General features: G+C 40.9%; 2 protein-coding genes across 5 annotated transcripts; both read left to right on the top strand.

Annotated features, from left to right (window-relative positions):
- The first annotated feature begins 498 nt into the window (after positions 1-498).
- On the top strand, positions 499-8,856 carry LOC307029994 (uncharacterized protein). Of its 3 annotated transcripts, XM_079666220.1 has the most exons (7): positions 500-820; positions 2,103-2,192; positions 4,615-4,779; positions 5,071-6,057; positions 6,763-6,921; positions 7,035-7,130; positions 7,970-8,856. In XM_079666220.1, exons 4-7 carry the CDS (start codon positions 5,074-5,076, stop codon positions 8,270-8,272), a joined length of 1,542 nt encoding a protein of 513 aa, XP_079522346.1. In that variant the 5' UTR covers positions 500-820; positions 2,103-2,192; positions 4,615-4,779; positions 5,071-5,073; the 3' UTR covers positions 8,273-8,856. The 3 variants fall into 3 exon arrangements, with proteins under 3 accessions (XP_079522347.1, XP_079522346.1, XP_079522345.1); XM_079666221.1 differs by lacking the exon at positions 4,615-4,779 and having other exon boundaries at positions 499-820; XM_079666219.1 differs by having other exon boundaries at positions 2,103-4,779.
- A 6,197-nt stretch (positions 8,857-15,053) lies between these two features.
- LOC307030804 (uncharacterized protein) lies at positions 15,054-21,812 on the top strand. Of its 2 annotated transcripts, XM_079667462.1 has the most exons (7): positions 15,054-15,237; positions 16,140-16,172; positions 17,269-18,270; positions 18,984-19,139; positions 19,358-19,450; positions 20,155-21,101; positions 21,281-21,812. In XM_079667462.1, the coding sequence occupies exons 1-6, from the start codon at positions 15,220-15,222 to the stop codon at positions 20,284-20,286; spliced, it is 1,434 nt and encodes a 477-aa protein (XP_079523588.1). In that variant the 5' UTR covers positions 15,054-15,219; the 3' UTR covers positions 20,287-21,101; positions 21,281-21,812. The 2 variants fall into 2 exon arrangements, with proteins under 2 accessions (XP_079523588.1, XP_079523589.1); XM_079667463.1 differs by lacking the exons at positions 15,054-15,237; positions 16,140-16,172 and adding an exon at positions 16,587-16,654.
- The last annotated feature ends 1,960 nt before the right edge of the window (positions 21,813-23,772 follow it).

The raw sequence follows: 23,772 nt of genomic DNA, 5'->3' as shown, positions 1-23,772 counted from the left end.
CTCTCCTTATTGTTGAAACAGCTAATCTCCGTTAGCTCCGAGCTAGCACCAGATGCTAACAACAACCCTGTAACTCTGTCAGTCTCTCTTTCTCTCTCTCTCGAATCGACCACTGGCCTTTATTTATCATGATCAATCAAATAATCTACGAAACAATGACCCCAGCCAGGCTCACCTTCATCTTTTGGGAACAGAAACATCGCCACTTCGGCAGACTTGACATTACTACAGCCAGCGGCAATGCATCGTTTCCCCTGTGTTTTTCATCCCTCTTTCTTCACTGTCGTCTCCATTGTCAGGTTCTCTCGATTGGAAATCACTTCCAGTCGACTCCGACACACTTTCCAGGAAAATACTAGCTCAAAAACGTTGAGAAATTCGACTTTGAAAAAGAAAAAAAACGAACGGTGGTGAATGTAAACAGTGCAGCGGCGTCCATCTCGTGACGTCACGCAGTAGATCGCAAGCCACGCCCACACTGTAAAAACGATAACTAGCAATTGTTGATCTCATTACAATTTTGAAATTAAACTGACTCAGAAATATGGCTTTGCAATAAGTAATCTATAAACTCTTGTCTGCCCAGCAAATTTTTCCCATTGTTGACTTAACTACTATTTTTAAGTCAGCTCAACAAGAAATTGTAAATCTATAAGCAGATTTTTGAGTTGAGTTGGGCCAACTCCGTCATTTGCTCTTTTGCGCATGCGCACACAAGCCTGGACCAGTTTGAACCGCGCTTTGCTGAAGGTGTGCCCGTCCGACATTTTGTGGAGCAGAAACCGCGTGGTGGGAGCTGGCCAAACTTTCGCTCCAGCAGGTAAGATAAGCGTGTTTTTACTTCCATCACGCTGAATTAGTGCATGGTTGACTTTGTTTTTACTGTAGGGTCATTGTCTGTTGTTGTTGGTAACTTTTTCGCATGCGCCTCGTCGTCATGCAGACGCTTTCACATGGGGTAGCTATGCAGCTATGCAGCTATGTAGCTATGCAGGCATGTGGGCTGTCATTTCAGTGGTGTAAGTAATTCGGGAACTATATTCATTATGAAAAGCCAACGTTGTGCATTTTTTATCCGGTGCAACACTGGGTAAGTTAAACAAGGCGGCAAACGATGGTGTTCGTTTATCGCGACCTCTCCGCGGCGCCGCCATTACTTGTTGTTTTATTTTCTGCTGTAGCGCTGTTATTTCGTCACTTTTTAAAGTTTTAATAATTTTTCATGCGAGAAAGTAAGGGTTTAGATCCCCATTGTGCGGTTAGTTTGTCTAAATGACGGCTGTTTAGAAGTTTGCTCCGAAGTTGAGAACCTCCACGTTGTGGCAAGGCCCCCCCGAGGTGGGGGACCTCGCAGAGGCAGCAAGCCGCCTGGAGAGCTCCGTTGGCCGGCCGAACTACGTAGTTCTGCCGGGGTGGTAACGGTCGTTAATTAACTCATCCGCAGGTTTTTAGAGGTTTGTCGCCGGGTTGCTCGATTCTTTTTTAGGAGATAGGCTGTTGGTCTCACTGGTGTAATCTAACAATTGGGCAGCTGCATTAGTTTGAATCAAGAGTAAGTTAAAGCTGTGTGAAGGAGGAGAGGAGCAGCGCTGTACAGAAATCACCACATTTACATCAATAATGTTTTACAATGTACCGATCAGAATGCATTATTTTAAATGTTGTTTTATTTTATGAAGTTATAACATGGTTATGGTTGGTGTTTTTAAAAACAAATGTTTGAATTCATGTTTGCATTTTTGTTGCTTGTCATAGGCCTAGTTATAATTTAAAATCAAATTTACATTTTAAAATTAATTTACAGATTATATTCATGAATGAAAGACAATTCCCAATAGACTTTTTTCTTGTCTCTATTTTTGGCTTGTTGATGTAGGCTATTTAGCTCCTGGGATTCCTTCTGTGTTATGTATGGTTGTTTTATTTATTTTTTTATATAACGGCTGTTGCAGTTGGCTTTCAGACCAGTACAGCTTGGTGTTATTACAATAATTATTATCAGACTAACTTTTAAGTTTTTCATATCAGTATTCTATCTTAAATTACGTTGCGAGGCTGTTGTAAAAATGCTATTCATGCTATTTGTGTCTCTTGTGTTTCAGTGGTGGATTCCATGCAGTGCCGGCTTTGTAAATTCTCCAGCTCCAGTCAAGTGACCCTCTTGAAACATCTTCGCCTTCGCCACGGTCAAGGTGCACACTGGCCTTGCACACACACCAACTGTGTTTGTGTATTTAAAACACTTGGATCATTGAGATCACACCTCTCGAGATCACACGCGTCAGTGAAAATCCAGGAGTGTGTAACATTTCACTGCGAGTTGTGTGATTTTAAAGAGATTTGCAGTGAAAAAACGTTTTGGAACCATCTCGGACATCATTTAAAGAACAGAGAAACTGTACAATGTCCCTTTCTAAGGTGTACCTTTAAAACAAACACTCGCCCAACCTTCAGTTCTCACAAAAGTCGAAACCATAAAAACTGGACACTTAAGGATTTCCGAACAATACAAAGAACTGTTACTGAAGATGAGATAATTGATGGTGAACAAGCTGATAGTGAAGCAGGGACATCAGCTCATGATGTTGTGGGACTAAATGAGGTTGTAGATACTGTGGAGGATGTAGATAGTGAGACACTTGAGCACAAATTAGCCTCTCTCTTTTTGTCTATGCAAACTGTGTTGCACGTTTCTCGAAGTGCAACACAAAAGATTGTAGAACATTTGCATAACCTGCTGTCTTTCTCTAACACTCAAACTTTCAACAGTGTCAAAGAGATCCTTTCTAAACATAAAATTGAAGTAAATGATTGTGTTTTGCAAGAAATTTCAAGTGCTATAGCTCAAACTAATCCACTCCTTTTAACAATATCAGAGAAAGGTTCCCTATCTACAGATCACAGAAGGAATATATACTTCAAAGGGCACTTTCCTGTTATCGAACCCACAGAATATCTGTACAACGCAGCCCATAAAAACTCTTTTGTATATATATCTGTCACTAAGGTACTTGAGACTTTACTTGGGTGTACAGATTTTTTTGACAAAATTGTATTTAATCAAGAAGCTTTATCTGGGCACTTTAAGTCTTTTCAAGACGGCAAGTATTACAAGGAGAATAAGCTACTGGGAGAACAAAACACTTGTATCAGTTTGGGATTATACATTGATGAATTTGAAGTGTGTAATCCATTGGGGACCTCTAGAAAAGTTCATAAGATTACGGCAGTATATTGGGTGGTTCTAAATTTACCAGCCAGGTTCAGATCGAGTCTCACTTCAATTCAGTTGGCTGTCTTGGGTAAAAGTGTAGACATAAAAAAATATGGTTATGAAAAGTTTCTTGAGCCATTGCTTAAAGATATAAAGTGCCTAGAACAAGAGGGAATTTTTGTTGAAGTTGTGGGCCAGTTTGTTAAAAGCACTGTGTATTGTGTATGTGCTGACAACCTCGGTGCGCATGGTCTTGCTGGCTTTTCTGAAAGTTTTAATGTTGAAAATTTCTGTCGGTTTTGTTTGATTAGTCGGGGCCAAATTGCAACCACTGAGGTTAATGATTTTCAATTGAGAAGTGTTGATCAGCATAACTTGTTTCTGGAAGAGCTTAAGCAGGGGGGCAACCTCAAAAGTGTTAAGGGGGTCAAAAGTGAATGTGTACTGGGCAAACATCTCTTGTTTTTTCACCCAATAACTGGATTTCCTCCAGATCTGTTGCATGATCTTTTGGAAGGGGTCATCCCTGTGGAATTATCCTTATGTTTGAAAAATCTGATTTCAAAACGCTTTATTACATTTGATGAGTTAAATGACTGCATAACATCATTTCCCTACAAGTATGAAGACAAAGTAAACAAGCCCCACAAAATTCCAAAAGCAAGCTTTGAAAAGGGGACAGTGGGGGGAAACGGGCATGAAAACTGGACACTGCTTCGTTTACTTCCTTTTGTGATTGGACGCAAGATACCAGAACAGGAGCCAGCTTGGGTGATTTTAATGGACCTCAAGGAAATTCTTGACATTGTTGTGTCAAGTAGGCTTTCTGAAGAAGCACTGTGTTATTTATCTTATAAACTACTCGATCATCGCAAGTTGCTCACCAGTACCTTTCCAGAGTTCAGACTGAGGCCGAAACATCATTTTATCGACCACTACCCGCAACTTATTCGCTGCTATGGGCCTTTGATTGAATTATGGACAATGCGATATGAGGCTAAGCATAGCTACTTTAAAAAGGTTGTCCATGACACTCGCAACTGGAAAAATGTGCTGCTCACTCTGTCCACGAAACATCAGCAAATGATAGCCTACCACCTGGACAGTGGGATCCTTTTCAAGCCAAAACTGTATGTTGAAAATGTGAAGGTGGTCAGGGTTTCAGAATTGGATCCATCTCTCAAGTATGAAATACAGAAGAAGTACCCACATCTAGACAGTGTGTCCCTGTCTAAAACGGTTCACCTGGATGGGACACAGTATGCGGCAGGCATGATTTTGTCTTCTGGGCAGTGCAGTGGCCTCCCTGAGTTCCATAAGATTGCAAACATTCTTGTCAATGCAGAGGAGGTGGCATTCATTTGTAAAAAACTTTCTTCTTGGTACATGGAACATTACAGGTCCTATGAACTTGTTGAAAACACCTGTGCAGACCTTCTTGTCCTGGATCCAGATGTGCTGACGGATTACCATCCTCTAGCAGCGTACACAGTTGGTGGGAAGCTTATGGTGACTCCGAGGACATTCCTTCTCCATTAACCTCCTGAGACCGAGCGTTTTTTCTGGTGTGCATTTTTTTTATTTCTCCTTGCTATCTGGGATAAGTAGGACCTAATAAGTACAATACCTAAAGTTTGTCTTTGTACAGGAAGTAGTTTTTGCAAAAAATGATGTCCTCATATGAGGACACTGGGATTATCTCAACATAAAAAAAAACTGTATTTGCTGTTTGGGACCAGAAGGGCCCAATTTGTGTAAATTCAAATTTTCAGCTTTCTACAACATTGGTGTAATCTGTCTTCTAATTAGGTTTGACTAATCATTTTCTCCCACTTTTCTCTCTCCCCTCTTTTCAGACTATGTTACTTCGGGTCGTTCTTTCCTCCAGAGATGCCCGGCGAATCCAGCTTCCAGAAGTCCCAACATCTGTGGAGGGCCTGATTAATATGCTTAAAGAGAGACTCAATCTTCAAGAAGATTTCTCACTACAGTTTGAGGATCCGGAGTTTGGAAATGCACTGTGCAACTTAACAGAGATGTCAGAATTACCAGCTGTGCGTGCAGTCTTGCATGTCATGTGGAACTGTGATTTGTCTCCACTTAACCAATCCACTAGTTCAGTCTCCTCTCAGGACACAATCAGTGTTCACTCTGAGGATTTCAGGCCTAGTTGGACCGATTCTATCCAGACCACATTAAGGCAAGTCGCAGAGTGGCCATCTCCATTCCCAATCCCCAAGTTTGCATATGATGTGGAGCTGAAATTGTCTAAGGCCAATGACACACATGAAAAGACAAAGAAGGGCGTTGAAGTGACAAGAGACATGAAGATGGAGATATTGGATAAAATTGCACAAGCAATTTTTGAAATCAAAAGCTACCCTGAGAAAGATGAGCTTGAGTCAGTTGCCGCTGCGCTCATTCAGAAGTATCCATGTCTGAAAGAGCCATTTGGCGTCACAGGCTACGAGGGATGGAGAACAAGTATCAAGTACAAACTTGGAAACTACAGGTCAAAGCTTCGCCAGGCAGGATGCAATGAGGTAAATGTAAACAAGAAAAGAAAAGGTGGAGGGGAAGATGACAGTCCATTTACCCTGAAAAAGCCCAAACGTGGAGAGGTCAATCATGTGCCAGATTACCCACAACACCATGATGATTCTACCCTTGAAGAGGAAAGAGTATCTCTGGTCGATGAAATGAAGAAGAAGAACAGGAACACAACATTGATAGAACAGAAGATGGAGCTGACGTTTTCCCTCAGGCGAAGGGAGGTGGTAGAGTGTCAGCCGATGGTATCTGAGATCCAGGAAAGGTGGCCTGCTCTGTTTTCTTGTGAAGAGGTAAGGATCTATTCTTTTTTATTTCTACTGTTCAGACAAGCGAGTAAAAGAAGATGTTATGTTGACATTTTCTACTGAGACTTCATTCTTCCTCAGAAGCGTCATCCAACGTGCTGCTGACGTGTCATTTACCAGCTGGTCTGCCGAGTTGGCCACGCACCTTCCATCCTGGGTGGTCTCTGGAGGAAGGAATCCCAGGTATGACATACCTGGGATTCCCTCCTTCAGAGACCAGAGGCCAGCTGATGAATGACACATCAGCAGAACGTTGGATGACACCTCTGATGAAGACGACGACGTCTCAGTTGAAACTGTCATGGTAACATCCTTTTTTACTTGCTTGTCTAAACAGTAGAAATAAATTGCAATAATAACAAGAAGACAAAAGTAAAATGTTTAATCAGGTAAGAATGTGTGTTTTTTTTTTATGTCTTCCAAGGAGTAATTCACTTTCTGCAATTTATGGATGTGGCATAGTCACCCTTTTTATTTAATTTTTAATCCTCAAAATCCATGGTTAAAAATGAGGTTCTTTATTTCCTGTGGTGCATTTTAGTATGTAATCCACTTTTTCACAGGTCACAGAAAAATGGTCAGATATTTAACATGGTGCAGACTCATAACAAGTTACCCAGGAACTTCCTGTAAGAAATTCTGACATTATGGTTTGAAAATTGATAATATTTTTTTGGTTTTCTTGTTAAGATATCTAAGGAATTTCATCGTATCACGAGCAAAGACCTCCTGGGGACTTTCAATGCATCCCTTGACAAGTTTGGGCCTGGCCTGCTGAAAATCTACAGGTCTAAGAAAGGAGCTTTTGGTCAGGAGATGGAGGACCTCCTTGATCAACTTGATGATCAGGTCAGTGAACTGCTCTTTTGCCTGGCAGTTTTAGAAGAGCATGAATATACTTATTAGGAATGACAACATTACAGTACTATACTAATTGAACTACTTATGTTTTCCACTTTTAGACATCCGACATTGTGTCCCACCGGAAAACAGCAGCACTGAGAGGCCTGCCTATCTACCTCCGCGAAGATGCAACCACGTTTTTCCTGAAGTGCTTGGTAAGTAAAAGTAACTGCAGGAAAGACAAATAATTCAGGTCATGCAGCTAATTACTTATTCTCACAAGATGTTTTTAAGGAGTAGTTAATCCAAAATGTAAGTACACCTCCCCAGGGCAGTTTATCAGTCCAGATGATTTTGGGGTGAGGGTTGGACTTTTCCACTTCAGATCCCTTTTTTTCTGCTGAGGGGAACAGTTGGTCATTTTAGGTGGTGTTTCAGCACAAGGTTGGTGGGTTACATTGATTAAAGAAAGAGATTTATTTTTTCTGGTTAATACCTCCACAAGTTAAATGGCAAATTAGTATAGCGTGGTACTAAATAATTAATTTCATCAGTATAAATGTATTTAGTCTGAATGTTTTTTTATTTTTTTTAATCTTTCTTAAACAAATCATTAATTTGAAAGCTGAGAGACAAAATTTGAAAGATGATCCTCTAAGAGTAAGGCTTTTTTTGGCTGTAATTTTTGTTTGTTTTAAAAGCAGAACCATTGTTACAATGGGCTCTTTGCACAGCTTCACTACTTCCTTTACACCAACTTGTTTACTTCATGTAAATCACCCTCCTTAAACTACTAAATCTATTCTTGGCTTTAGCAGTTTTCATTGGCTGTCAGATTTCAGTTTATAGCTGCCCATGTCCTTCTGCCTTTTTTTTAACATTTCAACTTCTTTTAGCCGTTATGAAGCCAATCATCTCTGCTTACAAGTTATACTTTTCAGCTTTAGCATTAACCTTTTCAGAATTCACACATATTTTTTTTTTCATAAAATGACTCTTTCTACTGTCTTACTTTTTCTAAGCTCTTAATAATGTACCTGTTCTCCTTCCTCAGGACACCGACATTTTGGCACCAGTGCAAGGTGCATCTGTTGCCATCCTCTCTGTGCTACATGATGAAGCCGACAACACTGTGCGAGACCAGGCGGTTGTGTTGGAAGGGGACATTGTGCTTCATAATATTCCAAACCTCTCTACTGCCATGGCATACCTCTTCGGCCTCCTGTATGCCCTCAACATTGATTTTCCAAAACAGATGAGGTACTCCTTTGAGGCAATTCAGACCATCTTTTTTTCGCTCGGTGGCTCTCGATGCTCACAGCGCACAAGGTCACTGAAAGCGAAGCTTGTACTGTGACTGTTATTGAAGTTTAAGTGCATTGTTGTTACACTCATGTAAAACAAAACAAAGTTCATATGCTTCACCTCTGGATTATATAATAATTCAGCAGTTGCCAAAGGGTGTCTAGTGTTTCAACTGTTAAATTCATTATTGTTAAGTAAAGCTTGAATGTGTATATGCAAAAAACAAGAAAAATGGCTGTTCACATGTAAAGTCAACAAATGGCACAAAGTAATTCAGTGTTAATGTGTAAATTCAGAAGCCGCCAACCATGAGGGGGGGTGGAGGGTAATCATTATATACAGTACGTGTTCAGTAAGACTAGCATTGATTTAAAATACTCAGCATTGAGGAAGATTCACCCCAAATGTTACTAGACTATAGAACAGTATGCACGTTTCATAATCTGCAACAAACAAGTTAATCTCTTTGACCTCTGGAATATATAATCATTTGGCAGTTGCCAAGGGGTGCATATAGTGTTTCAACTGTTAAATACATTACAGTTTAAGTAATCTTTAAGCTTGGATGTGTATATGCAAAAAAAAAAGTAACCAAATGGCTAGAATGGCTGTTCACATGTAAACATTTACATTTCAGTTCAGTGTCAATTTCAAATTCTCAGCATGGAGGAAGATTCACTCCAAATGTTAATATTAGACTAATAGAACAGTATGTATATTGTTTTTTTACACATGCATTAATGATGGTTTTACTGTTGTTCACTGGTAAACTGAATAAAAAAAATCTTGACAACATTCAGCTGTAGTGTGTATTATTAATTATCCATATATTGAGCAGTTTTGAATGTAAAATTATTGCCAAAATAAATTGTATTATTTATTCAACAAGAATATTTGTGTGAGGTGAATCAAGGAATAAATGCCATTGGAGGAATAATTGTGTATTTATACAACAAGAATATTTATATTTAAAGAAAGTAGAAATACATGACATTGATGGGAAAAATTGTTTATTAATTCAACACAAAAATCTGTGTTTGGTGAAGGTAGAAATACATCGCATTCAAGCAAGAAATTCTTAATTAGTCTCACAGTATTATCCTCATAAAGTGAACAAAAAGATCCAAGTTGGCAGAACTCTTGGCAAAACTTAAAAACCTTAGTTAAGTCAACAACAGCTGGCAAAAGTTGAGAAAACTCAAAAATCTCTTGCATCATGTTGCCTTGATATTTTAAGTTTTCTCAACTTTTTCTTTTTTACAGTGCACGAAGGCGAAGGTCGACTGCAGATTTCCCCGGAAAATTCAAAACTCGTCAAATTTGTTGCTATTCCAACATTTTTTGATATGGGTTCCAATGGACAATTTTGGTCATTACTATACGTATTAGCATAACAGATCATGCACAGGTGCACACTTCACTGGGCCTTTAACAACATCACCATCAAGAACAAGTATCCACTGCCCCTCATCAATTCAGCCTTCGAACCCCTACAGAAGGCCACCATTTTCTCGAAACTCGACCTCAGGAATGCTTACCACCTGGTCCGCATACGTCAAGGAGACGAGTGGAAGACGGCGTTCAACACCCCACTAGGCCATTTCGAGTATCTAGTGATGCCCTTTGGAATCACCAATGCCCCAGCTGTCTTCCAGGCTCTTGTGAACGATGTCCTCCGTGACTTCCTGAACCGTTCAGTATTTGTGTATCTTGATGATATCTTGATATTCTCACAGACCATGGAGGAACACACCCAACATGTGCAGCAGGTTCTACAAAGGCTCCTCGAGAACAAGCTGTTTGTCAAAGTAGAGAAATGCAAATTTCACGTGGATTCAGTGGATTTCCTGGGCTACATCATTGAGCAAGGTCAGCTGAGAACAGACCCAGAGAAGGTACAAGCAGTGGCACAATGGCCCAAGCCTTCCACCAGGAAGCAGCTCCAACGTTTCTTGGGCTTTGCAAATTTCTATCGCCGGTTCATCAGAGACTACAGTCGTGTTGCTGGTCCTCTCAACCAACTCACCTCCCCAGCAATCCCCTTCTCGTGGACTACTCAGGCTGAGGCTGCCTTCTCTGAGCTGAAGAGATGTTTCACCTCGGCTCCTATTCTTATGAACCCTGACTCATCTCTTCAGTTTATTGTTGAGGTTGATGCATCCAACACCGGTGTGGGGGCGGTTCTATCACAACGCTCAGTCTCCGACCAAAAGCTGCACCCTTGTGCTTTTTTTCCCCGACGACTGACAACCCCTGAGCGCAACTATGATGTTGGCAACAGGGAGCTGCTTGCTGTTAAGCTTGCGCTGGAAGAATGGAGGCACTGGCTGGAAGGCTCTGAACATCCATTCATTGTGTGGACAGACCACAGGAACCTGGTCTACATACAAACTGCCAAACGACTAAACTCCCGTCAGGCACGCTGGGCATTGTTTTTTGGGAGGTTCAACTTCACCCTTACCTACCGACCTGGTTCTAGAAACCTTAAACCTGACGCATTGTCCCGGCAGTTTGCAGTGGATCAGGATCCCATAGCTCCTGACACCATAATCCCCGCTACCAGAGTGGTGGGCGCTGTAACATGGGAGATTGAGAACTCAGTGAGGAAGGCACAGAGAGACCATCCAGATCCAGGAAAGGGTCCAGCTAACCGTTTGTTTGTACCTGACTCTGTCCGCTCACAGGTTCTCCTATGGACCCATGCTTCCCGCTTTGCCTGCCACCCGGGTGTGAGTCGGACCCTATCCCTCCTGAGACGACACTTCTGGTGGCCTTCTATGGAAGCGGACTCTCGAGCCTTTGTGCTGGCCTGCACGATTTGCGCCCGTAGCAAGTCTTCACACCAGGCTCCTATCGGTCTACTCCAGCCTCTCCCAGTCCCTAGTCGTCCCTGGAGTCACATCGGCCTAGATTTTGTTACCGGCCTCCCGGTTTCACAGGGTAACTCAACCATTCTCACTATTGTTGATCGCTTTTCCAAAGCAGTTCATTTTGTGCCTCTTCCTAAACTCCCCACAGCCTCTGGAACTGCTGACCTCCTGGTCAATCATGTTGTCCGGCTCCATGGCATTCCAACAGACATTGTTTCCGACAGAGGGCCACAGTTCATATCTCAGGTATGGAAAGCATTCTGTCGAGCACTTGGAGCATCTGTCAGTCTCTCCTCAGGCTATCATCCTCAGACTAACGGGCAGGCCGAAAGAGCCAATCAGGACCTTGGAGCTGCACTTCGCTGTGTCACCTCCCGGAATCCCACCTCCTGGAGCTTACATCTGCCCTGGATTGAATACGCTCATAACTCACTGTCTAGTGCTGCTACCGGTATGTCCCCATTTGAATGTTCTCTTGGATATCAACTCCCTTTGTTCCCAGCCCAAGAGGATGAGATCGCAGTTCCCTCTGTCCAAGCCCATCTCCGTCGTTGTCGTAGGATTTGGAAGGATGCCCGCTCTGCCCTTCTCCGCTCCGATGAACGCAATCGGCATATTGCAAACCGCTACCGGACCGCAGCTCCCCAGTTCCAACCAGGTCAGAAAGTTTGGCTTTCTTCAAAGAATATTTCTTTACAAGCTGAGTCTAAGAAGTTGAAACCACGCTTCATTGGCCCCTATGTGATCGAGCGCATAATCAATCCATCTGCTGTTAGACTCAAGCTGCCTCCCTCCATGAGAATTCACCCAACCTTTCATGTGTCCCAGTTGAAACCAGTGTTGTCCAGCCCTTTGTGCCCTCCAGCCATCTCCCCTCCACCCACCCTTGTTATTGATGACCACCCGGCCTACACGGTCCGACGGCTGTTGGACATTCGCCGCCGGGGCCGTGGGTACCAGTATCTGGTTGATTGGGAGGGTTATGGTCCTGAGGAGAGGAGCTGGGTGTCCCGCAAGCTCATTCTATGTCCCTCTCTCATTCGGGACTTTCGCAGGGACCACCCAGATAAGCCTGGTGGTTCGCCTGGAGGCTCCCGTTGAGGGGGGGGGTACTGTCACAGTCCAAACTGTGTCCCTGTTTGTTCCCCTGTGTGTGTGTGGAGAGGGTGTGGTGTCCCTTGCAGGCAGCAGCCTGATTGCTCTCACCTGGCCGTCCGACTCAGCTGTCCCTCATCCTCTAATCAGGACACAGCTTATCTACTCCAGTCTCCCAGCAACTCACCGCCAGATTGTTTTCTACACCAGTGGTATTACATCCTCCTGGCTGCCCATTCAGTTATCCTGTCTGCGTGTAAATCCGTACTCTTTGTAACTAGTTTCTCTTGTGTTTCCAGTGCAATCCCTCGGCCATCATCCACCAGAGCTTCCAGCCAACCTGCCTGCTTCTTCCCGCATCCTACCTGCCTGCCTGGTAATCAGTCCAGCCTCTCACTGCCTACCTCCACTCCGGACCTCCATAATCACCAAACCTGCCTGAGTCTCCGAAACAATAAACCATTTAAACATCTTCAGTCATTGCCTGCGCCTGGGTCCTGTTTAAAACATAATCCTAACATAAATGAAATGAACCCTCCTCCACCCCTTCGCCTCCTGCTTTCAACTCAGGGCCAAGCTTAACCTTCTCCCTTCCAACCGGACCTAACCACTTATCACCACCACCATTGTCTAGACCCAGGGGGGTTCATCGGAAACGGTTCTTTCCCTTCCTGAATGATATCCTACAAAACCTGCGCCTAATCGCCAAACACCATTTCATTCACTTGTTATAAACTGTCATTATGTTTCATTTATATAATGTGACCCGATAATAAACATGTATTTCATACATCACGTCTCTCCTGATTGAACTGTCATTCATGGCAACATTGAATGTTGTCTGATTTATTAACGGACATGACACATATTTCACAGCAGCTCCCCCGCAGGCTGTTCTTTGCCCTTTGAACTCACACTAATTGCCTTTTTTAAAACTACTACTTTGCACATTTTTCTAGTGTGCAGTGTATATATTTGTGTGCCTATGTTTTTATGTTGTAGTATTCGAGTGAATTTTCCTTAAATACATTACTTTGTTTAAACAATGGTCTCTCTCATTGATGTTGTGACAGTTACTAGCCCCGCTTGTGGCCTGCACTTTGCCATGGTGACTGGGCTTTATATAGTCATCCATTGGGATGTGTTTTCGACAAATAACTGTCCAGACCTCATGGGGAAATTCAATAATAGCCACATTATGTTTTTTTAAAGAAAACATAATGTGTTGACATTGATAAATTACAAAACATATCCCTGAGTTTAACATTGTTCATTAGTGCCATGGTACATAAGCACATACTGTAGGAAAGCAACAAAAAAAAGCTATAGATAAATGCACATATTGCTGCCTGAGAACATGCACAGCTTGAAACGCTATTAATATCTGCATGAAGTTTAAAAAATGCTCTAGTTTCTTTTACTAATTACAATGCTTTTCAACATGTATCTATCCATTTTCATTCAGTCTTCATACACGATGCTGTTTCTTGGTGAGCTTGACAGTAATTCTTGACTCCAATGAGGTGAAGAGGCTAAAATTAAGTTTATAATGTAATCTCTGGATGTTCTCAGATATCTAGGATATGTTCTTGTGAGTACCTGGGCATAATGTAATAAAATATTCCGACTGACTAATTGTGATACCACTTTTACCTACTGATCATCTAAAACCTAGCAACAGATCATGTAAAATTCTCGTGAAAATATAATGCATCATTAGGAATTGATCACGTTTTCAGGTTTGTTTATTTATTTATTTTAAACTGATAAAGTTATACATTTGGTGTTCTAAGACCTGGGATGTATGCCCCACATGTGTTCCATGGCATACATTCAGCTAAACTGAAAATATCTCCATCACAGCTACACACTGTGTTGTCTGTCTACTTGCACTTCATCCCCTCGTCACCCTGTTTGTATATAAGTCCTGGTTTTCTGTCCTGTTCTTGTCGGTTCCTTGTTTGTCTATGTCATGAAGTTCTGTTTTTTCCGTGTTGATTGTTGTTACTTGAGTTCCTGTTCTGCCTGTCAAATATACATTTTTGTTAAGTTTTCTGCTGTCTCCAGTCTTTGCATTTGGGTCCAACCACTCCTTGCTTCACATGACAATGATTGATTTGCACTATATATCAAATTGCTATTTTTGCCATTATTGTATTGTTATTAGTGCTTTTGCAGGGAATTATTATTATTATTAATACTTTAAATCTCATAGATATAAACACTATTATAGATATGGCTGAAATAATCATCATCATTAATTGTTTTGTGATATTATGTCCCCCTTGTTTTCATATACTGTATATATATATATATATATATATATATATGTATATATATATATGTATATATGTGTCCTCTCTTCCTTCACAATCACTATATATCAATATATAATACTATTCTGAAGCATGCAATGAAATAGAAGCAGAAAATGCTGCAGTGTTCGTGATGAACCTTTGTATACATTTCTGAATAAGTCTCAGCACCATTTTGTGTGCTTCGCGGATGCGCTCGGCTCCTCTCGACTGCTGCTCGGGTCTGCTCTGTCAGCTTCCGGATGAGGAGGCATTCGTTCGACCAACTTACAGTAGATAACATTACAAACATTTTTAACAGGGGCCATAATAGTGTAAATAATGTTTGTTTTGGCAGTTACAACTGAATGTAATGTTTTCTACTTTTTTACATCTGGGAAGGCATTTGCCTTCATCAGATGGAAAGTGTCTTGACCAACAACTTAAGTATTTCTTATAGCTATGCAGGACATGCAAGAGAGCAAACACAAACAAGAAGAAAGAAACAAGTGAAATGAAGAATAACATTGAAATTGTACAATATAATATTGTGGTGGTTCATCTTATAATTCAGTCTAGAGAATGCACCAGACAGCAGCTAAGGCCTGCAAAAATCTAAATGTTCTAGGGGGAGGCCCCCCAAACCCTTCGTGTGTCATTTCGTCCGCGCGCATTTTTCAGGGCAATCTCTATTGGGCTCAGGGCCATCTGTAAATTAGCTTAGATGGCTAAAATCCTTAATGTCATGCACTGATACGGTAAGTGTGATTCAGACAAGTTATATTTCTTATATAAAAATAATGTTCAATGTCAGATATAACATGTTCCACCTAAATTGTTTAAATGTTGTTGCAAATATTTAGCCTTAACGTTTGAAAACTGAAGGAACCAAGCTATGATGCACTGGCTCCACTGTTAGCTAAACCGCTAGCTTTAGCTCAAACATGACGATAGTTGGTTACTTGCGGGTAGAAGCCTACTCTCTTGGTTTAATAAATGTCACTGAAATGTGTTAAAGTTATTCCTATTGTGTACTGGCGTAGCTGCTTATTACCAAATTAGCGCAAACTAATGCGCAAACTGGGTCATGTTAATGCTAGTACTATCATTATTAGTACATTAGCTTGTCTCCAAACTGCACACGTTTTTTTTGTACTATTTCGGCGTTTGTGTGTGAACGGTTTAATGTAGTGTCGCCGCCGCTGCGTCGAGTTTAATTATAAACTAAAGACAATACGGCATCACCGAGCAGTGAGGGGGCATGTTGCGCTGGTGAAAGCCCGGTAATGCATCCGGCTGACGAACATAGAACTTAACCTCGCTGTGTGGGAGATGCAGTAATAATTTGTTGTGCCACTCGCCTTGATGGCGGGACTCCCTTCTTGTTTATGTTGGAAGTGATTGATGCGGCGTTGATAAAGCCTCACATTTATAGTAGCTCGGTGGTTAAAGCGTTATCCAGCTCTGTGTTGCTGTGCTAATGTGCTAATAAGAAGCCTTGTAGTGTAATTTGCTGTTGCTGATAAGACCATTACTACGTATGGGGTGATAATACGTGATTGTGAAAGCTTAACAACGAATAGAAATGTCCCCCCTAATATAAATGTATTTCTTTTTCTTCTCATGATTTCTCATGCCTGACCGGTGGTGGTTTCTTCAGACTTTGACACATCGTATTGGACTACTACCTAAGGTACGTGAAGCTACACTACTTTGAGTGATATAGAGAGTACTTTAATGTTGCTGTGTGTTCTGAAAGTAATTTCAACGTAAACGCAAAGTGCAGGAGGTGATTATAGGACAAAATCCACTGTTTTGTTTTCTGTGGAGTTATTCATTTTAGAGTTCAGGCAAAGCTAGTATAGAAATTATTTTTTACCTACAAAGATACTCCCAGTAAAGTGTGGGATGATCTTGATCTATGGGTCACTGGGAGGACTCCCAGAGTTTTGTGAAATCCTCCAACTGGTGATACTGCAGCAGGACAAGTTGATCTTCATTGTGAAAAAGCTCAGTGGATGGTACATTGAACATTATAGAGCTTATGATCTCAAAACGTCACCAGGCAAGAAAGTGGAACTTCTTGAGCCACAAGATAATCCCTACCCACTGGCAGACTTCAAAATCCGAGGGATGCGTCTTGTCACATTGAAAAGATATGTCCATGTTTAAAGGGTGAGGAAGCGAAAAGTGATATTTCATTTGGTGGAAAAAGAAATAATTCATAACTATTGTGTTCTCAAAACAGATATATTTCATACCAGTTTTTTTTGTTTTTTTCAAATGTTTTATTTATCATTTCACCAACAAATAATTACACTAGGTAAATATCAGAAAATAATTTGTGAGAACACTCAAACAGTGTGTGGGCTTTTTTTGAGTGTTCAGAGTTTTAATGCTTCACCTGCAGAAACAACAATATATTTGTTTTTTTATGACTTCCTATACATATTTGTTATTGGTGCAAGACAAACTATCAACACTTTGGAGATTTCAAATGATAACATTCAATTTTTTTGCACATACAAGTTGTCAACTGCAGATTTAATTTATTTAAAAGGAACCTAACATTGAGGGTAAGGGTGGGCATTATGTCATTTTTTAAATATGTGCTGATGGAGTCCAGTCAGCAAATGCCGCCAGTGGAAAAGGGATTAACACGAAGTTGTAATCCTTTTACTGAAAACTGATAACACATCTATAAGATGATACATTAACAGTGTGAATAATAAGGAATTATGTTTAATGTGCCTTTCTTAAAACGTATTGTGCTTGTGTTGTCTTCTCAGACTGCCATGGCTGATTCAACGCCTGCAAGACTGAAAGTGATTTTGGGGGAGAACAACATTGAAAAACTGTCTCTTCCAAATGGCATACCGGAATCATTGGATGACCTTCTCATCAAGTTAAAGACTTTCTTTGGGTTAAAGGGCGACGTCAGACTGCAGTACATGGATCAAGACTTTGGCAACAACTTCTTCAATCTGAATTCCACCACTCAACTTCAGGATTTGGGAACAATCAAAGTGATCCACCAGCAAACAAATACACCTTTGAACATTGCCACTGATACCACATCATCATCTTCACTTGAGTGTGATGGCAATGTTTCGTTGGCATCAGATGACGCAATAATCATCTCATTCCCCGAATCTGTGTCCTCTCGAGCCAAACAGTGGCCAGCGGACTTTCCGATTCCTCAATTTTCATATGACACGGAGCTGCAGCTAGTGAAAGGGAATTCTGAGTTTAATGGAAGCCACAAAATGTTGACTGTCAGCTCCCGAAGCAAGTCTGATATTCTGAATAGACTTGCAGAAACAATTTCTGGATACAAGGCCTATCCAGATGATTCACATTTCTGCACAGTAGCAGAGGCTCTTATCAAAAAGCATCCTTGTTTGAAAGAACCTGGCTCATTCAATGGCTGCAATGGATGGAAACAGCGCCTGAAATATAAGATGGGAAACTACAGGACTCAGCTCAAATTGCAGGGGCGCCCAGAGCTGATGGTAAATTCCTTGAAATCTAAAGCTGCTCCAGATGCTTTCCCTGCTAAAAAAGTCAAGAGGCCAAAGCGAGCTGAGTCTAACTTTTATCCATCCTTCCCCACTGGTGCCAATCTGGAAAGAATAGAACTTCTGACAGACATCAGGATAAGGAACAATAATAGGGTCATCGCAGACAAATTGGCTCACACGTTCGCCTACAGACGACAGGAGGTGGTAAACCAAGAGCCAGGAATCAAGGACTTCAAAGACAGGTGGCCGGCACTGTTCCAACAAAAAGAGGTAATCTAGTCTGTATCCATTTTTTAGTAAGCTTTTATCCATTCATCATAATATGGTGTGGTAAAGATTGTGTTTAACAGTGTTTACTGACAGAATTTACATTTTTAGTTTGTTATACTTGTTGACAGTGTGTAGGCATGCTTAGTTTAGTTTTTTTTCTTCGAGCATGTAAAACCAAAGAAAATACAAATGAAACAAAAGGTGATACAGTACTATACAATGAATGGAATAACGAAACATTTAATTAATAATTGAATAATCTGTAGTGTCATTGTCTGGTATCAATAAACAACAAAGCTTTAGCTAATTACACGTCCGAAAAGAAGTTTACACTTGCTTCAATGGTTCTTTTTTCAAATGTTAATTGCATACAGACTGAGTTCAATTGAATTTTTATGAATTTACTCACTGTCATTTTTGTATTACCGTAATTTTCGGACTATAAGCCGCACCTTTTTCCCTATTTTTCGACGCTGCGGCTTATATAACGGTGCGGCTAATCTATGGATTTTTAAAGCTAACGGCCAACACCTTTAACTCTATGGGCTCTATGGCCGGTCCGCGGACCCCCACCTTTAAGCGGCGGGTTCCAGCAGGGAAAGCTGGAGGTCGGAAAAGAGTGAGACAGGTAGCGCGCAAAAGTAAAAGTGGAACCGAGAGTGGTATGCCGCTGCTGCGGCTTATAGTCCGAAGATTACGGTATTCTTTCATAGATCAATGCAGAGTTCCAGAGGATAATGACCATTCCTCTTGAGGAGAAGTTCATGGCCCAGTTGGACATTCACTCAAGTCAGCTAATCACAGTCATCTGTGCCAAAGGAGGATCAACACGTCAAAAGACTGCTGACATCATGGACATTTTTGACCAGGTAAATCTGCATTGTCAAATGAGTCCTTGCCAGCTAAAAGGGATGCATTTTGTGTATCCTTTTATAGATGCACAGGGAGGGCAACCATTGTTTTATGAAATTCTGTAACTAGGACTGTCCATTTGTTTCTAAATAAAGTGAAGGATTTTAGCTGTAAGAATAAGGAAATCTGTCAATAGACATTTTGAAAAATAAAATTAACCGAAATGTTGTCCTAGACTGAAGACATTCATCTTCGGAGGGAGTGTGTCCTGAGAGCCCTCTTTATCTTCCTGGGAGAAGATCCAGATGAACTGATCAAGGAATATCTAGTAAGTTTTAACTGCAATTTGCATGTCAGCACAGCTTGTCAAAGGCAAACGTGCTAATACATATTAGATTGATATTAATGCTGTAAAAGGGAAATTTCTCTACTAAAATAACAGTTGTCCGGTTTGATTATATTCATAATCTTGAACATTTGACATCATGTAAGTTTAAAGCACCTTTGTGGTTTTCCAACTCCTCATAGCACTTGAACACCAAGTTCACATTCACCCATTCATACACTGATGGACCGTGCCACCTGCTCATCAGGAATAACTAAAGCATAGCATCGGAATTTGGGTTTTTAGTAAATTTCCCGAGTATACCGCGAAACACAACATGTATATTTAAAACGTAGTCCTAGCATGTTTTAAAAAAAAAAAATACTCTTTGTTGAATTTTACACATTTTAACACAAAACACAGAACAATGCATGACAACCCCCCCCCCGCCCCACAGACAGCCACACAGCACATCCACAATTTGACAACAATTGAATGATATTAATCCTTAACATAATCCCAATAATACAGATGGATCAGATGAGATAAATGAATTAAATATTAGGTTCTGATCATGTGAGTCGTCAGAATAATCAATGAGTAATCACAGAGTAGGACTCCGGCCAGGGATATTATTGTCCCATATTAAGTGCATATTAGTGCAAAGTGATGCCAGTGATGTTTGTTGTCATTTACTCCTACTCTAGGACTCCAGAACAGATGATCTTCAGAAGGAGATGGAGGAGCTCAAAGTTTGTGATACGGAAGGAGGAGGAAGGACTGCAGGAGCCACCAGCAGACATCGGCATCATCATCGAGGGCGTGGAGGTGCTGAATGAACTGCCTTCAGTTGCCTCAGCTTGTGCCCTCCTTCTGGGTTTGCTATATGCACTCAACATAGCCTATCCAAAACCCCTTCATTTCACGTTTGAAGTACTCCTCTGGGCCAAAACATGGCCTAGTGCTGTATTAGCACAATGGCGTCTTGACATCGGACATTGCACATGTAAAAGAAAATGTTGTGGGTGCGGTAGGTTTTTGTTTCACCATTTTAGTTTAGATTCCAAGAAACGGTTATGTATTCAGAAGAACAGAAACGTTGTTAATGTTTAAATATTTGTTTCTAATAGCTTTCATGCAGTGGTTTACTTAAGTAAAATATCTCTGTACTTAATGTATTTCACCATTGTTTCAATGTCCTGTTAATGTCAATAAGCACTACACTGAAGTTAATGTGTTTTTCAAATGTGTTTTTGGTTATCAGCCTGAAATAGAGAGGTGCAGTGATGACATATTTTTGTAGGACGACCCTGAAGTAAGCTGCTGGTTCCCTTGACAAAAAGCAACTGGATTTCTCTATAGGATTTTGGAATATTGTAAAAATTGGCATCAAACCAGAGAATGATTAGATAAATAGAGAAAACGGATATTATTTGTAAGTGAATTTATTAATGTGTTTAATAAATTCTGGCTAGGACAACCACACAAGCGGCAGCAACTTTCCCTCTGCTTCATTCTTTTCTCCAATTCAACAGGCTTATTATCTGATTACCAGCTCTGCACAGCGGACTTGTAACACTAGCAGCAGTGGAGATGGAGCATCAGAACCTGGAGAATACAGCAACAACAACAACACGGATCCATTTGAAGATAGGTAAATGTAAATATTACAGTAATAGTGTACTTTCATAGAGAGAGAGGGACCTGTCCCACCTCCCCATTTTATTTTGAGTTGTGCATTGTTATTTGTGCTTGAGAAACATTCCACTTGAACTTTATATTTTAATGAACTTAGTTGTAATTATTTTCCTATATTTCTTTCCGATTTCACAGCTGCCTGGGCCTAGCAGCAAGAACCTCCATCTGTGCCTGCCCCCAGGTCAAGATCTACCGTGGCTCAAGGGCCTTCACCAGAGCCATCACCAAGGACCAGAGGACCAGCATCACTACAGCGGCCTCCACCTCCATCTGTGCCTGCCACAAGATTAAGATACACCTCTGTACAAAGGCCTCCACCACAGCCATCACGATCAACCCATCCGGCAAAGAAGTCTCTCCTAGCAGACGTACCTCCCACACAGCCGCCAGCATCAACCTGGGACAAGACGTACCTCCCACACAGCCGCCAGCATCAACCTGGGACAATCACACCTACCTCCCTCCGACACAGCCAGCAGCAGCCCATGATGCACCATCACCCCCACCTACACAGCAGCCAGACCCACTGTCCTGGAAGACAGACCATTACTCTGCTCCCCCTGTCTTTGAATTTATAATGAATAGTTGGTTGAGAAAGTTCTGATATTGTAAATATTGAGATTTTACAGTTTTCTTATGTTGACATAAATAGTTGGTTGAATAAAAATGTTTAATGCTCAATTTGTATTTGTACACATCATCATATGAACCTTGGTATGGAATATGAATCAGTCCTGATGTAACTTTTCTGTGGTGAAAGTAGAGGGATGGAAATATTTTACTCTAAATTATAATTTACACATTTTCATTTTAGACATGAAAAACACATTTATATAGGCCTATAGTGTAATTCATATATTTCACTACTTTGGTGAACCAAATCTGAAACACCAAAAAAAATGGATGACATGAGTACATCTGTGTTTCACAACAGTTTTGAAGTTTTCCAAAAATCGGATTTCTAAGCTTAGTATCTCATAAGGTGAGTGACTGCATTTCTAGCAAGACCAGAGACTACTGAACATTTTGACATGTAACACCATGCCATGTTATAAGTACATTTAAAAGTAGATCTAAGTAGACTTCTAAAAATTGAGAAGATACCCTTCACTTCAATCCAGAGGGTTAAGGGAAAGGGTAAGGCGATTTTATTTTAAAAGACGATGAAGGCAGGTCGCACCAATTTACAGGCCTCCCCGTAAATTGGTGCGACCTGCCTTCATTGTTAAATTACGGACGAACATACGGGCGTATTATGGCACCTTTGACTTTCCATAGTATGGTGTGGTGTAGGGGGTGATTTGGGATTGGGCCGAAGAGAAGGGATCAGACGCCGCGGCGGACAGGGAGAATGAAAAAACATGGATAAAAATCAAAGAAAACGAAAAGAAAAAGGTGGAGGCTAGCCGGCTTCCCTTTGTGAAAAAAAATTGAGGGATTGACCAATCAGATGAGGCTCACGTCATGCCTCACAATCCAATCAAATCGCATCAACTTCAGTTCGTACTGTAACTGTCATCACCGCCCTTAAAAAGTAGCAAGCAACTGAAGCAAGTGCAATTATGGAGGGTGGAGATTTGGAGTATTTCATCAAAAATAATTTTACTAAACTTCCGCTACAGCAGCAACTAAAAATGAAATCTGATGACAGGCCAATGCCCAAACTGGAGCTGTGCACGGAGAGGAAAAAAGGATCGAATCGGACATAAACATTTAAATAATAAACAGCGGATTTCTAATGGGGTGTCTACCAAGGGGGATTTAAACTATCATGACGACTCACAAACTAACTATGGAGTAATTAGGGATAGCTCATTTACTTGATTCACATTAGAGAATACAACTCGTATGTAAGGCAAGCGGCAAGACTTATTGAACTAGCTTACCTATTCTCCCAACATTGAATAAAACAATGCATTATTTCTCCTACCCGAGCACGCCGTCCTCCGTAAAGGTGCTGACAGAACATCCTCCTCCGACGAGCAGACAGACGCCGCCGATACTCCCATACATGCCAACCTTTCCAAATCCAAAAGAGGTAGGTTTGCGCACGGCAAATGTGCACGCCCAAATTAGGTAATCAGAAGAAATGGAACCCCAGTAATTACATGTAGCCTATAAACCATGTATTTAACATATATTGCATCATTTTATGCATTTTTCAGAAAAAGTGGTAGTTTGGTAAACAGTGACATCGACGACACGTCTGGTCTGTAAAATGCCCCAAAAGTAAAAGAATGGGAGATAATATCCCAAAATCTCCACATTTTATTATATTTGTAATGTGTTTCTGGTCCTCTTTCAGTTGAGACAGTGTAGATGAAGGATGTGTCAGGATGTAGAACTCTTGTGTGAACATTGGATAAAGCCAGGTTAATATTCTTGTTTCATGTTTTTCACATATTAGAGTCAAAGGTTTGCACAGAACGAAATATCTTTGTGTTGCGCCATAAATCAGAAAATACTGCATTAAAAAAGTCATTTCCTGCATTTTTCTACTGATAAAGTGCACCGTTGCTTGTAAGTATGCATTTTGTCAAAAAATATTGTGCATTGTTGAAAATTCAACCAGTGTTTCTCAATCTTGGATTGTTACACAGTTTATTAGAAAATTGTTAAATAACTGT

Source organism: Notothenia rossii (assembly GCF_949606895.1).
Source record: "Notothenia rossii genome assembly, chromosome: 2".
Classification (NCBI taxonomy): Eukaryota; Metazoa; Chordata; class Actinopteri; order Perciformes; family Nototheniidae; genus Notothenia; species Notothenia rossii.
This window is presented reverse-complemented; position numbering and strand designations above follow the sequence as displayed.